Raw genomic sequence first — 16,175 nt, forward strand, 5'->3', positions numbered from 1 at the left:
GTCACTGCATCCACACTGATCGCAGTGTCACTGCATCCACACTGATCGCAGTGTCACTGCATCCACACTGATCCCAGTGTCACTGCATCCACACTGATCCCAGAGTCACTGCATCCACACTGATCCCAGAGTCACTGCATCCACATTGATCCCAGAGTCACTGCATCCACACTGATCCCAGAGTCACTGCATCCACACTGATCCCAGAGTCACTGCATCCACATTGATCCCAGAGTCACTGCATCCACACCGATCCCAGAGTCACTGCATCCACACCGATCCCAGAGTCACTGCATCCACACCGATCCCAGAGTCACTGCATCCACACTGATCCCAGAGTCACTGCATCCACACTGATCCCAGAGTCACTGCATCCACATTGATCCCAGAGTCACTGCATCCACACCGATCCCAGAGTCACTGCATCCACACCGATCCCAGAGTCACTGCATCCACACTGATCCCAGAGTCACTGCATCCACACTGATCCCAGAGTCACTGCATCCACATTGATCCCAGAGTCACTGCATCCACAGTGATCCCAGTGTCACTGCATCCACACTGATCCCAGTGTCACTGCATCCACACTGATCCCAGAGTCACTGCATCCACACTGATCCCAGTGTCACTGCATCCACACTGATCCCAGAGTCACTGCATCCACACTGATCCCAGAGTCACTGCATCCACATTGATCCCAGAGTCACTGCATCCACATTGATCCCAGAGTCACTGCATCCACACTGATCCCAGTGTCACTGCATCCACACTGATCCCAGAGTCACTGCATCCACATTGATCCCAGAGTCACTGCATCCACACTGATCCCAGTGTCACTGCATCCACACTGATCCCAGAGTCACTGCATCCACACTGATCCCAGTGTCACTGTATCCACACTGATCCCAGAGTCACTGCATCCACATTGATCCCAGAGTCACTGCATCCACACTGATCCCAGAGTCACTGCATCCACATTGATCCCAGAGTCACTGCATCCACACTGATCCCAGTGTCACTGTATCCACACTGATCCCAGAGTCACTGCATCCACATTGATCCCAGAGTCACTGCATCCACACTGATCCCAGTGTCACTGCATCCACACTGATCCCAGAGTCACTGCATCCACACTGATCCCAGAGTCACTGCATCCACACTGATCCCAGAGTCACTGCATCCACATTGATCCCAGAGTCACTGCATCCACACTGATCCCAGTGTCACTGTATCCACACTGATCCCAGAGTCACTGCATCCACATTGATCCCAGTGTCACTGTATCCACACTGATCCCAGAGTCACTGCATCCACATTGATCCCAGTGTCACTCATCCACACTGATCCCAGAGTCACTGCATCCACACTGATCCCAGTGTCACTGCATCCACACTGATCCCAGAGTCACTGCATCCACACTGATCCCAGTGTCACTGCATCCACATTGATCCCAGAGTCACTGCATCCACGCTGATCCCAGTGTCACTCATCCACACTGATCCCAGTGTCACTCATCCACACTGATCCCAGTCTCAATGCATCCACACTGATCCCAGAGTCACTGCATCCACACTGATCCCAGTGTCACTGCATCCACACTGATCCCAGAGTCACTGCATCCACACTGATCCCAGTGTCACTGCATCCACACTGATCCCAGAGTCACTGCATCCACACTGATCCCAGTGTCACTGCATCCACACTGATCCCTGTGTCACTGCATCCACACTGATCCCTGTGTCACTGCATCCACATTGATCCCAGAGTCACTGCATCCACGCTGATCCCAGTGTCACTCATCCACACTGATCCCAGTGTCACTCATCCACGCTGATCCCAGTGTCACTGCATCCACACTGATCCCAGAGTCACTGCATCCACACTGATCCCTGTGTCACTGCATCCACACTGATCCCAGTGTCACTGCATCTACATTGATCCCAGTGTCACTGTATCCATAGTGATCCCAGTGTCACTGTATCCATAGTGATCGCAGTGTCACTGTATCCATAGTGATCGCAGTGTCACTGTATCCATAGTGATCGCAGTGTCACTGCATCCACACTGATCGCAGTGTCACTGTATCCACATTGATCGCAGTGTCACTGTATCCATAGTGATCGCAGTGTCACTGTATCCATAGTGATCGCAGTGTCACTGTATCCATAGTGATCCCAGTGTCACTGTATCCATAGTGATCGCAGTGTCACTGTATCCATAGTGATCGCAGTGTCACTGCATCCACACTGATCGCAGTGTCACTGCATCCACACTGATCGCAGTGTCACTGTATCCACATTGATCGCAGTGTTACACTGTGCCCTCAGTGTCACTCCAATGCAGACTGCCCCCTCTTACCTCCTGAGCCTCGTGTGCTTGGAGCTGCTCCAGTATAACTCTCCGCCGCCTCTTCTCGCGCTCCTTTCTTGCCTTTGCTTCCTCATCCAGCCGCATTCGAAGAGTGGCAACAAAACCCTGGCTTTCCCCCACTCGCACACACTGGATATGTGTCTCCTTTGGCGGGGGAGACTGTTCCAACGTATCGGACTCAGCGTTGGACCTGTGAAAGAGTACCATTCCATTCAGCAACATCTCATTCTGCCTGCCTTCCGATCAAACACATTTACACATCTCATCCTCCCTTTCACCAGTCCTGGAGCATGTTACGTTCCTCATTTTATACCGGCTCTACTCGCGCGTTTTGTCATCTGAAAAGTTAGAGATGATTTCCATTCATTTCCAAAGCCTTCATCATTAATATATATTTCAAAGAGGGCAGTACAAAGAACAAAGAAGAACAAAGAACAATACAGCACAGGAACAGGCCCTTCGGCCCTCCAAGCCTGCGCCGCTCATGTGCCCAACTGGACCATTCGTTTGTATCCCTCTATTCCCAGTCTGTTCATGTGGTTATCTAGATAAGTCTTAAATGATCCCAGCGTGTCCGCCTCAATCACCCTGCTTGGGAGTGCATTCCAGGCCCCCACCACCCTCTGTGTAAAATACGTCCCCCTGACATCTGTGTTGAACCTTGCCCCCCTCACCTTGACCCCGTAACCCCTTGTGTTCGTCATCTCCGACCTGGGAAAAAGCTTCCCACTGTTCACCCTATCTATGCCCTTCATAATTTTATACACCTCTATTAGGTCACCCCTCATCCTCCGTCTTTCCTGGGAGAACAACCCCAGTTTACCCAATCTCTCCTCATAGCTAAGACCCTCCATACCAGGCAACATCCTGGTAAACCTCCTCTGCACTATCTCCAAAGCCTCCACGTCCTTCTGGTAGTGCGGCGACCAGAACTGGACGCAGTATTCCAAATGTGGCCTAACCATCGTTATATACAGCTGCAACATCATATGCCAACTTTTATATTCTATGCCCCGTCCAATAAAGGCAAGCATGCCATATGCCTTCTTCACCACCCTCTCCACCTGTGCTGCCACCTTTAAGGATCTGTGGACTTGTACACCCAGGTCCCTCTGTGTGTCTATACTCCTGATGGTTCTGCCATTTATTGTATAGCTCCCCCTTACATTAGATCTACCGAAACTTCGCATTTATCTGGATTAAATTCCATCTGCCATTTCTCCGCCCAATGTTCCAGCCTATCTATATCCTGCTGTATTCTCTGACAATGTTCATCACTATTCGCAACTCCAGCAATCTTTATGTCGTCCGCAAACTTACTGATCACACCAGCTACATCTTCCTCCAAATCATTTATATATATCACAAACAGCAGAGGTCCCAGTACAGAGCCCTGCGGAACTCCACTAGTCACAGACCTCCAACCGGAAAAAGACCCCTCCACTGCTACCCTCTGTCTCCGATGGCTAAGCCAGTTCTCCACCCATCTAGCGAGCTCACCTTTTATCCCGTGAGATTTAACCTTTTGCACCAGCCTGCCATGAGGGACCTTGTCAAACGCTTTACTAAAATCCATATAGACGACATCTACGGCCCTTCCCTCGTCAATCGTTTTCGTCACCTCCTCAAAAAACTCAACCAAATTTGTGAGGCATGATCTCCCTCGTACAAAACCACGTTGTCTATCGCTAATGATATTATTCAGTTCTAAATGCGCATATATCCTATCTCTAAGAATCTTCTCCAACAATTTCCCTACCACGGACATCAAGCTCACCGGCCTATAATTACCCGGGTTATCCTTGCAACCCTTCTTAAATAACGGGACCACATTTGCTATCCTCCAATCTTCTGGGACCTCACCTGTGTCCAGTGAAGAGACAAAGATTTCTGTTAGAGGCCCAGCAATTTCATCTCTTGCCTCCCTGAGGAGTCTAGGATAGATGCCATCCGGCCCTGGGGATGTGTCTGTCTTAATGTTTCCTAAAAAACCTAACACTTCCTCCCTTGTAATTGAGATTTTTTCTAACGGGTCAACACATCTCTCAGAGACACTACCAGTCAACATGTCCCTCGCCTTTGTGAATACTGATGCAAAGTATTCGTTTAGGATCTCACCTACTTCCTTTGGTTCTAAGCATAATTCCCTTCCTTTGTCCCTGAGAGGTCCGATTCTTTCCCTAACAACCCTCTTGTTCCTAACGTATGTATAAAATGCCTTAGGATTCTCCTTAATCCTGTCTGCCAAGGACATTTCGTGACCCCTTTCTGCCCTTCTAACTGCCTGTTTGAGTTCTTTTCTACTTTGTATTCCTCCAGTGCTCCATCTGTTTTTAGCTGCCTGGACCTCATGTATGCTTCTTTTTTCTTTTTGATTCGACCCACAATTTCACTGGTTATCCACGGCTCTCGAATCCTACCTTTCCTATCCTTCCTCTTTACAGGCACATGCCTGTCCTGCAGTCCTATCAACTGCTCCTTAAAAGACTCCCACATGCCAGATGTGGATTTACCCTCAAACAGCCTCTCCCAATCAACAGCCACCAAATCCTGCCTAATCCGGCTGTAGTTAGCCTTCCCCCAATTCAGTACCTTACCCATAGGACAACACTCATCTTTTTCCATTACTATCCTAAAGTTTACAGAATTGTGGTCACTGGAGAAGGTGGTGAAGAAGGCATATGGCATGCTTGCCTTTATAGGACGGGGCATAGAGTATAAAAGTTGGGGTCTGATGTTGCAGATGTATAGAACGTTGGTTCGGCCGCATTTGGAATACTGCGTCCAGTTCTGGTCGCCACACTACCAGAAGGACGTGGAGGCTTTGGAGAGAGTACAGAGGAGGTTTACCAGGATGTTGCCTGGTATGGAGGGGCTTGGTTATGAGGAGAGATTGGGGAAACTGGGGTTGTTCTCCTTGGAAAGACGGAGGATGAAGGGAGACTTAATAGAGGTGTATAAAATTATGAAAGGCATAGATAGGGTGAATGGTGGGAAGCTTTTCCCCGGGTCGGTGGTGACGTTCACGAGGGGTCATAGGTTCAAGGTGAAGGGGGGGAGGTTTAACACAGATATCAGAAGGACATATTTCACACAGAGGGTCGTGGGGGCCTGGAATGTGTTGCCGGGCAAGGTGGTGGAGGCGGACACACTGGGAACGTTTAAGACTTATCTAGACAGCTACATGAACGGAGTGGGAATGGAGGGATACAAAAGAGTGGTCTAGTTTGGACCAGGGAGCGGCGCGGGCTAATTGTTCCTGGTTTCTCGTTTCAAGGCTTCATTCATTGCGTCTTGGAAGTGCAGCAGAGAGGGAGAGATTCGCGAGAGGAGTGCTGCAGGTAAGCGCTGTTATTTTTAACTTACTTTTTCGCGGGTTTTTTCTTAAAAAATATCTAAACCCGGAAGTGGTCGCGCAGGGAGGTCTGGGAGAGAGAGATTTTTTTTTTTTCCCCAATAAATTGGAACAGAGAGGAATCCCGATACTCTACACTTGTAGAGTATCTCACCCTCCCTCCTCCTCTAACCTAAAAAAAAAGACCCAGTGAGAGCAGGGCTTTGGAGAAAACAGGAGGAGGAAAGGTAAGTTTAAAATTTTCATTCACTTTTTTTTCCCCTGTGTGTTTAAAGGGGCAATTATGAGTGTGAGGCCAGTATGTTGTTCCCAATGTAGGATGTGGGAGGTCCTGGAGGCTCCTAGCCTCCCGGACGACCATATCTGTGCTGGGTGTGTTGAGCTGCGGTTCCTAAGGGACCATGTTAGGGAACTGGAATTGCAGCTCGAGGACCTTCGCCGGGTTAGGGATAGTGAGGAGGTCATTGACAGGAGCTATCGGCAGGTGGTCACACCGGGACCACGGGAGGAGGGTAACTGGGTAACAGTGAGGAAGGAGAAAGCTCGGTTGATGGTGAGCACCCCGGTGGATGTGCCCCTTAATAATAAGTACTCCTGTCTGAGTACTACTGGGGAGGACAGCCCACCTGGGGGAAGCAGCGGTGGCAGTGTCTCTGGAGCTGAGCCTGGCCCAGTAGTGCAAAAGGGTAAGGAAAGGAGGGTAGTGCTAATTGGGGACTCTACGGTGAGGGGGTCAGATAGGCGTTTTTGCGGACACAGACGGGACTCTCGGATGGTGGTTTGCCTCCCTGGTGCAGGGGTCTGGGATGTCTCTGGTCGAGTCCCAGAAATCCTGAAGGGGGAGGGAGAGGAGCCGAAGGTCGTGATGCAAATAGGTACTGCTGACATAGGTAGGAAGAGGGAAGGGGTCATGAAAAGAGAATATAGGGAGTTAGGTAGACAGCTGAGAAAGAGGAATGCAAAGGTAGTAATCTCGGGATTGCTGCCTGTGCCGCGGGAGAGTGAGAACAGGAATCGGTGGAGAATGAATGCGTGGCTGAGGGACTGGAGCAAGGGACAAGGATTTGGGTACTTGGATCATTGGGACCTCTTTAGGGGCAGGTGTGACCTGTTTAAAAAAGACGGGTGGCACTTGAATCCCAGGGGGACCAATATCCTGGTGGGAAGGTTGGCTAAGGCTACTGGAGAGACTTTAAACTAGAAAGGTTGGGGGGAGGGAATCGAAATGAGGGGACTGAGAGCGAGGAGGTTAGCTCGCAAATAGATAAGGAATGTAAACAGGGTAAGAGGGAGGTTAGACGAGTGATGGAGAAGGGAAGTGCTCAGGCTGAAGGTCTGAGATGTGTCTATTTTAATGCCAGGAGTGTAGTGAATAAAGTGGATGAGCTTAGAGCGTGGATTGCTACTTCGAATTGTGATGTGGTGGCCATTACGGAGACTTGGATGTCTCAGGGACAGGGCTGGGTGCTTCAGGTGCCGGGTTTTAGATGTTTCAGGAAGGACAGGGAGGGAGGCAAGAGAGGGGGGGGAGTGGCACTGTTGATCAGGGATAGTGTCACGGCTGTAGAGAAGGTGGACACCGTGGAGGGATTGACTACGGAGTCTCTGTGGGTGGAGGTTAGGAACAGGAAGGGGTCGGTAACTTTGCTGGGTGTTTTCTATAGGCCGCCCAATAGTAACAGAGATGTTGAGGAGCAGATGGGGAAACAGATCCTGGAGAGATGTAGGAATAACAGAGTTATCGTGATGGGAGATTTTAATTTCCCAAACATAGATTGGAATATCCCTAGGGCTAGGGGTTTGGATGGAGAGGAGTTTGTTAGGTGTGTCCAGGAGAGTTTCCTGACACAGTATGTGGATAAGCCTACTAGAGGAGAGGCTGTACTTGATCTGGTGCTGGCTAATGAACCTGGACAGGTGGAGGATCTCTCGGTGGGTGAGCATCTTGGGGATAGCGATCATAATTCTATCTCCTTCACGATAGCATTGGAAAGAGATAGGATCAGGCAGGCTAGGAAAGTGTTTCTCTGGAGTAAAGGGAAATACAGTGTCATCAGGGAGGAAATTAGACGGGTAAATTGGAAGGAGGCATTCTTGGGGAAAAGTACCGAAGGAAAGTGGAGGATTTTCAAGGAATGTTTGTCTGGAGCTCTGCATGACAACGTTCCGATGAGACAGGGGGGTGTTGGTAGGGTACGGGAACCGTGGTGCACGAAGGTTGTGATGAACCTGGTGAATAAGAAAAGAGAGGCGTACAGAAGGTTCAGAGAGCTAGGAGGTGTTAAGGATTTAGAGGAGTATACGGGATGTAGGAAGGAGCTTAAGAAGGAAATTAGGAGAGCGAGAAGGGGTCATGAGAAGGCCTTGGCGGGTAAGATTAAGGAGAATCCCAAGGCTTTCTACAAATATGTCAAGAGTAAAAGGATGAGATGTGAAGGCATAGGACCCTTAAAAGGTGAAGGGGGAAAAGTTTGTGCGGAACCGTTAGAAATGGCGGAGCTGCTTAATGAATACTTTACCTCGGTATTCACGGTGGAAAGGGATCTGGGTGGTTGTACTGCTGGTTTGCAGTGGACAGAAAGGATCGAGCATGTGGACATAAAGAAAGAGGATGTGTTGGAACTATTGAATGGCATCAAGGTTGGTAAGTCGCCGGGACCGGATGGGATGTACCCCAGGTTACTGTGGGAGGCGAGGGAGGAGATTGCGGAGCCTTTGGCGATGATCTTTGCATCGTCGATGGAGACGGGAGAGGTTCCGGAGGATTGGAGGATTGCGGATGTGGTCCCTATATTCAAGAAAGGGAACAGGGACAGCCCGGGAAATTACCGACCGGTGAGTCTAACCTCAGTGGTTGGTAAGTTGATGGAGAGGATCCTGAGAGACAGGATTTATGATCATCTAGAGAAGTTTAGTATGATCAAAAGTAGTCAGCACGGCTTTGTCAAGGGCAGGTCGTGCCTTACGAGCCTGGTTGAGTTCTTTGAAAATGTGACCAAACACATTGACGAAGGAAGAGCGGTGGATGTGGTCTATATGGACTTCAGCAAGGCGTTCGATAAGGTCCCCCATGCAAGACTTCTTGAGAAAGTGAGAGGGCATGGGATCCAAGGGGCTGTTGCCTTGTGGATCCAGAACTGGCTTGCCTGCAGAAGGCAGAGAGTGGCTGTGGAGGGGTCTTTCTCTGCATGGAGGTCAGTGACCAGTGGAGTGCCCCAGGGATCTGTTCTGGGACCCTTGCTGTTTGTCATTTTCATAAATGACCTGGATGAGGAAGTGGAGGGATGGGTTGGTAAGTTTGCTGACGACACCAAGGTAGGTGGTGTTGTGGATAGTTTGGAGGGATGTCAGAAGTTGCAGCGAGACATAGATAGAATGCAAGACTGGGCGGAGAAGTGGCAGATGGACTTCAACCCGGATAAGTGGCACGGTAGCACAGTGGTTAGCACTGCTGCTTCACAGCTCCAGGGTCCTGGGTTCGATTCCCAGCTCGGGTCACTGTCTGTGTGGAGTTTGCACATTCTCCTCGTGTCTGCGTGGGTTTCCTCCGGGTGCTCCGGTTTCCTCCCACAGTCCAAAGATGTGCGGGTTAGGTTGATTGGCCAGGTTAAAAATTGCCCCTGAGGTGCGTAGGTTAGAGGGATTAGTGGGTAAATATGTGGGGGTAGGGCCTGGGTGGGATTGTGGTCGGTGCAGACTCGATGGGCCGAATGGCCTCCTTCTGCACTGTAGGGTTTCTATGACTTCTATGACTTCTAAGTGTGTTCTGATCCATTTTGGCAGATCCAATGGGATGAAGCAGCAGTATAATATGAAGGGTACCATTCTTAGCAGTGTAGAGGATCAGAAGGACCTTGGGGTCCGGGTCCATAGGACTCTTAAATCGGCCTCGCAGGTGGAGGATGCGGTCAAGAAGGCGTACGGCGTACTGGCCTTCATTAATCGAGGGATTGAGTTTAGGAGTCGGGAGATAATGCTGCAGCTTTATAGGACCCTGGTTAGACCCCACTTGGAGTACTGCGCGCAGTTCTGGTCACCTCATTACAGGAAAGATGTTGAAGCCATTGAAAGGGTGCAGAGGAGATTTACAAGGATGTTGCCTGGATTGGGGGGCATGCCTTATGAGGATAGGTTGAGGGAGCTTGGTCTCTTCTCCCTGGAGAGACGAAGGATGAGAGGTGACCTGATAGAGGTTTACAAGATGTTGAGAGGTCTGGATAGGGTAGACTCTCAGAGGCTATTTCCAAGGGCTGAAATGGTTGCTACGAGAGGACACAGGTTTAAGGTGCTGGGGGATAGGTACAGAGGAGATGTCAGGGGTAAGTTTTTCACTCAGAGGGTGGTGGGTGAGTGGAATCGGCTGACGTCGGTGGTGGTGGAGGCAAACTCGTTGGGGTCTTTTAAGAGACTTCTGGATGAGTACATGGGATTTAATGGGATTGAGGGCTATAGATAGGCCTAGAGGTGGGGATGTGATCGGCGCAACTTGTGGGCCGAAGGGCCTGTTTGTGCTGTGGCTTTCTAAACAATTCTAAATTCTATGATCATCTTGCTGGTGCCAGTACAGAGCGAGACTGCGGATAGTTGGGAACCTGTCTCGGGGGCAGGGAATTCATATGGTGTTCGTGGAAGTGGAAATGACTAGGGTTGGGAAGCATTTTCCGATCAGGGCCATTGTGATCTCCTGGACTCGTTTCGATCGCCTCAGGGGGTCGGAGAGGAATTTCCCAGATTTTTTTTTCCCCATATTGGCCCTGGGGTTTTTCACTCTGGGTTTTCGCCTCTCCCTGGAGATCACATGGTCTGGAATGGGGGGGTGGGGGTGAGTTAATAGGTTGTAATGAACAAAGCATCGTAGCTGTGAGGGACAGCTCGGTGGATGGGATATTGGTATGTAGATAGGCTGGAAAATTGGGCGGGGATCCTGGATTCAGGATTCAATCCTGGACCGGGGAGCGGCGCGGGCTTGGAGGGCCGAAGGGCCTGTTCCTGTGCTGTATTGTTCTTTGTTCTTACTTGCCACATGTATTCATGTATTCACACACACACCCGAGCATTCACCACTGGATTCCAAACTGTGATAGAACCACAGAATCCTGAGAGTGCAGAAAGGCCAATCTGCACTGACTCTCCAAAAGAACATCCTATCCAGGCCCACCTCCATAACCCCGCACATTAACCATGGCTAATCCCCCTAAACTACTCACGTTTGGACCGTGGGTGGAAACCGGAGCACCCAAAGGAAACCCACGCAGACGCACAGAATTGAACCCAGGTCCCCGGTGCTCTGAGGCAGCTGTGTTAACCACTGTGCCACCATGCCTCACATACCTGAGATGGTCGGAGCACATTATCTATCGTTGGTTTCATTGCTCCATGGTGACACACACACACACAAAGCGATGGGGATGCGGATTCGAATCCCACCATTTCCAGTGAAATTTGGAACTGAAACTCTGTTGATGGCCAGAAAACTGAAAACATCTGAACCAGCGGCTGACATGTCCTGGGATTAGCGATGGGCAATAATTAGCTGCAAGGTCAGCAATGCCAAAACCCAGGGGCAGATAGAGAGAAAACACAATCCCACAACACTCAAACTGCTTGTTGCGTTTGCTGCTGGGGAGGGGTGGGGCGCAAGTTGTTGGGGGAGTTGGGGGCTTGTTGGGGGGATTGTTGTTGCTGGGGTGCATTTGCTGGGGGGGTTGTTGGTTTGCTGGACGGGTTGCTGCTGGGGGGGTGCTGGGGGTTTGCTGGGGGCGTTTGCTGCTGGGGGGCAGTTTCTGGGGGGGTTTGCTGGGGAGGTTTGCTGCTGGGGGGGTTCGTGCTGGGTTGTTTGTTGCTGCGGGGGTTGTTGCTGGTTGAGGTTAGTGGGGGGAGGTTTGCTGGGGATTGCTGGGGGGTTGTTGCTAGGGGGGTTGGGGGTTTGCTGCTGGTTGAGGTTGCTGGGGGGGGTGGTTTGCTGGGGTGGGGTTGGGGGTTGCTGGGGGGGCTGCTGGGGGGGTTGGGGGTTTGCTAGGAGGGGGGGGGTGGTTTGCTGCTAGTGGGCTGACGAATGGCAGATGGAGTTTAATTTAGACAAATGTGAGGTGATGCATTTTGGTAGATTGAACCAGGGCAGGACTTACTCAGTTAATGGTAGGGCGTTGGGGAGAGTTACAGAACAAAGAGATCTAGGGGTACATGTTAGAAACATAGAAACATAGAAAAACTACAGCACAAAACAGGCCCTTCGAGCCCACAAGTTGTGCCGAACATATCCCTACCTTTTAGGCCTATCTATAACCCTCCATCCTATTAAGTCCCATGCACTCATCCAGGAGTCTCTTAAAATACCCCATTGACTTTGCCTCCACCACCACTGACGGCAGCCAATTCCACTCGCCCACCACCCTCTGTGTGAAAAACTTCCCCCTAACATTTCCCCTGTACCTACCCCCCAGCACCCTAAACCTGTGTCCTCTCGTTGCAGCCATTTCCACACTGGGAAAAAGCTTCGGAGAGTCCACCCGATCTATGCCTCTCAACATCTTATATACCTCTATTAGGTCTCCTCTCATCCTACATCTCTCCACGGAGAAAAGACCGAGCTCCCTCAGCCTATCCTCATAAGGCATGCCACTCAATCCAGGCAACATCCTTGTAAATCTCCTCTGCACCCTTTCAATCTTTTCCACATCCTTCCTGGAATGAGGCGACCAGAACTGAGCACAGTACTCCAAGTGGGGTCAGACGAGGGTCTTATATAGCTGCATCATTATCCCCGGACTCCTAAACTCAATCCCTCGATTGATAAAGGCCAGCACACCATATGCCTTCTTAACCACCTCCTCCACCTGCGGGGCCGATTTTAGAGTCCTATGGACCTGGACCCCAAGGTCCTTCTGACCCTCTACAGTACTAAGAGTCTTTCCCTTTATATTGTACTCCTTCATCCCATTTGACCTTGAAAGTGGAGTCACAGGTGGACAGAGTGGTGAAGAAGGCATTCGGCATACTTGGTTTCATCGGTCAGAACATTGAATACAGGAGTTGGGACATCTTGTTGAAGTTGTACAAGACATTGGTAAGGCCACCCTTGGAGTACTGTGTGCAGTTCTGGTTACCCTGTTATATAAAGGATATTATTAAACTAGAAAGAGTGCAGAAAAGATTTACTAGGATGCTCCCGGGACTTGATGGATTGAGTTATGAGGAGAGGCTGAATAGACTGGGACTTTTTTCTCTGGAGTGTAGAGGTCTATAAAATAATGAGGGGCACAGACAAGGTAGATAGTCAATATCTTTTCCCAAAGGTAGGGCAGTCTAAAACTAGGGGGCATAGGTTTAAGGTGAGAGGGGAGAGATACAAAAGTGTCCAGAGGGGCACTTTTTTCACACAGAGGGTGGTGAATGTCTGGAACAAGCTGCCAGGGGTAGTAGTAGAGGCGGGTACAATTTTATCTTTTAAAAAGCATTTCGATAGTTACATGGGTATGATGGGTATAGAGGGATATGGGCCAAATGCGGGCAATTGGGGTTAGCTTAGGGGTTTAAAAAAAAAGGGCGGCATGGACAAGTTGGGCCGAAGGGCCTGTTTCTATGCTGTACACCTCTATGACTCTATGAGGTTGCTGGGTGGGGGGTTTGCTGGATTGGGGTTAGGGGGTTGCTGGGGAGGTTGTTGTTGGGTGTTTGCTCAGGGGGTTTGCTGCTGGTTGAGGTTGCTGGGGGAGTTGTTGTTGGGGGTTTGCTGCGGGGGATGTTGTTGCTGGTTGAGGTTGCTGGGGGGTGGGTTTTGCTGGGGCGGGGTTAGGGGGTTGCTGGGGGGGGGGGTTTGCTGGGGTGGGGTTAGGGGGTTCCTGGGGTGGGGTTAGGGGGTTGCTGGGGGGGGTTGCTGGGGGGGTTGTTCTTGGGAGGGGTTGGGGGTTTGCTGCTGGGGGGGTTTGCTGCTGGGGGGTTAACCATAGAACCATAGAAAATTACAGCTCAGAAACAGGCCTTTTGGCCCTTCTTGTCTGTGCCGAACCATTTTTTGCCTAGTCCCACTGACCTGCACTTGGACCATATCCCTCCACACCCCTCTCATCCATGAACCCGTCCAAGTTTTTCTTAAATGTTAAAAGTGACACCGCATTTACCACTTTATCCGGCAGCTCATTCCACACTCCCACCACTCTCTGCGTGAAGAAGCCCCCCCTAATATTCCCTTTAAACTTTTCTCCTTTCACCCTTAACCCATGCCCTCTGGTTTTTTTCTCCCCTAGCCTCAGTGGAAAAAGCCTGCTTGCATTCACTCTATCTATGCCCATCAAAATCTTATACACCTCTATCAAATCTCCCCTCAATCTTCTACACTCCAGGGAATAAAGTCCCAACCTGACACAGTATGTGGATAAGCCTACTAGAGGAGAGGCTGTTCTTGATCTGGTGCTGGCTAATGAACCTGGACAGGTGGAGGATCTCTCGGTGGGTGAGCATCTTGGGGATAGCGATCATAATTCTATCTCCTTCACGATAGCATTGGAAAGAGATAGGGTCAGGCAGGCTAGGAAAGTGTTTCTCTGGAGTAAAGGGAAATACAGTGTCATCAGGGAGGAAATTAGACGGGTAAATTGGAAGGAGGCATTCTTGGGGAAAAGTACCGAAGGAAAGTGGAGGATTTTCAAGGAATGTTTGTCTGGAGCTCTGCATGACAACGTTCCGATGAGACAGGGGGGTGTTGGTAGGGTACGGGAACCGTGGTGCACGAAGGTTGTGATGAACCTGGTGAATAAGAAAAGAGAGGCGTACAGAAGGTTCAGAGAGCTAGGAGGTGTTAAGGATTTAGAGGAGTATACGCGATGTAGGAAGGAGCTTAAGAAGGAAATTAGGAGAGCGAGAAGGGGTCATGAGAAGACCTTGGCGGGTAAGATTAAGGAGAATCCCAAGGCTTTCTACAAATATGTCAAGAGTAAAAGGATGAGATGTGAAGGCATAGGACCCTTAAAAGGTGAAGGGGGAAAAGTTTGTGCGGAACCGTTAGAAATGGCGGAGGTGCTTAATGAATACTTTACCTCGGTATTCACGGTGGAAAGGGATCTGGGTGGTTGTACTGCTGGATTGCGGAGGACAGAAAGGATCGAGCATGTGGACATAAAGAAAGAGGATGTGTTGGAACTATTGAATGGCATCAAGGTTGGTAAGTCGCCGGGACCGGATGGGATGTACCCCAGGTTACTGTGGGAGGCGAGGGAGGAGATTGCGGAGCCTTTGGCGATGATCTTTGCATCGTCGATGGAGACGGGAGAGGTTCCGGAGGATTGGAGGATTGCGGATGTGGTCCCTATATTCAAGAAAGGGAACAGGGACAGCCCGGGAAATTACCGACCGGTGAGTCTAACCTCAGTGGTTGGTAAGTTGATGGAGAGGATCCTGAGAGACAGGATTTATGATCATCTAGAGAAGTTTAGTATGATCAAAAGTAGTCAGCACGGCTTTGTCAGGGGCAGGTCGTGCCTTACGAGCCTGGTTGAGTTCTTTGAAAATGTGACCAAGCACATTGACGAAGGAAGAGCGGTGGATGTGGTCTATATGGACTTCAGCAAAGCGTTCGATAAGGTCCCCCATGCAAGACTTCTTGAGAAAGTGAGAGGGCATGGGATCCAAGGGGCTGTTGCCTTGTGGATCCAGAACTGGCTTGCCTGCAGAAGGCAGAGAGTGGCTGTGGAGGGGTCTTTCTCTGCATGGAGGTCAGTGACCAGTGGAGTGCCCCAGGGATCTGTTCTGGGACCCTTGCTGTTTGTCATTTTCATAAATGACCTGGATGAGGAAGTGGAGGGATGGGTTGGTAAGTTTGCTGACGACACCAAGGTAGGTGGTGTTGTGGATAGTTTGGAGGGATGTCAGAAGTTGCAGCGAGACATAGATAGAATGCAAGACTGGGCGGAGAAGTGGCAGATGGACTTCAACCCGGATAAGTGTGTAGTGATCCATTTTGGCAGATCCAATGGGATGGAGCAGCAGTATAAAATGAAGGGTACCATTCTTAGCAGTGTAGAGGATCAGAAGGACCTTGGGGTCCGGGTCCATAGGACTCTTAAATCGGCCTCGCAGGTGGAGGATGCGGTCAAGAAGGCGTATGGCGTACTAGCCTTCATTAATCGAGGGATTGAGTTTAGGAGTCGGGAGATAATGCTGCAGCTTTATAGGACCCTGGTTAGACCCCACTTGGAGTACTGCACGCAGTTCTGGTCACCTCATTACAGGAAAGATGTTGAAGCCATTGAAAGGGTGCAGAGGAGATTTACAAGGATGTTGCCTGGATTGGGGGGCATGCCTTATGAGGATAGGTTGAGGGAGCTTGGTCTCTTCTCCCTGGAGAGACGAAGGATGAGAGGTGACCTGATAGAGGTTTACAAGATGTTGAGGGGTCTGGATAGGGTGGACTCTCAGAGGCTATTTCCAAGGGCTGAAATGGTTGCTACGAGAG

At 50.3% G+C, this 16,175-nt stretch overlaps 1 protein-coding gene across 1 annotated transcript in view; it reads right to left on the reverse strand.

Annotated features, from left to right (window-relative positions):
* Positions 1-16,175, reverse strand: part of spef2 (sperm flagellar 2) — a 386,645-nt gene that overhangs the window by 314,235 nt on the left and 56,235 nt on the right. Inside the window, exon 7 of the mRNA XM_078213897.1 lies at positions 2,359-2,560. Within this exon, the coding sequence (XP_078070023.1) occupies positions 2,359-2,560 (202 nt within the window). The remainder of the gene's footprint in view (positions 1-2,358; positions 2,561-16,175) is intronic.

The sequence above is a fragment of the Mustelus asterias genome, chromosome 6, assembly GCF_964213995.1.
Source record: "Mustelus asterias chromosome 6, sMusAst1.hap1.1, whole genome shotgun sequence".
Lineage (NCBI taxonomy): Eukaryota > Metazoa > Chordata > Chondrichthyes > Carcharhiniformes > Triakidae > Mustelus > Mustelus asterias.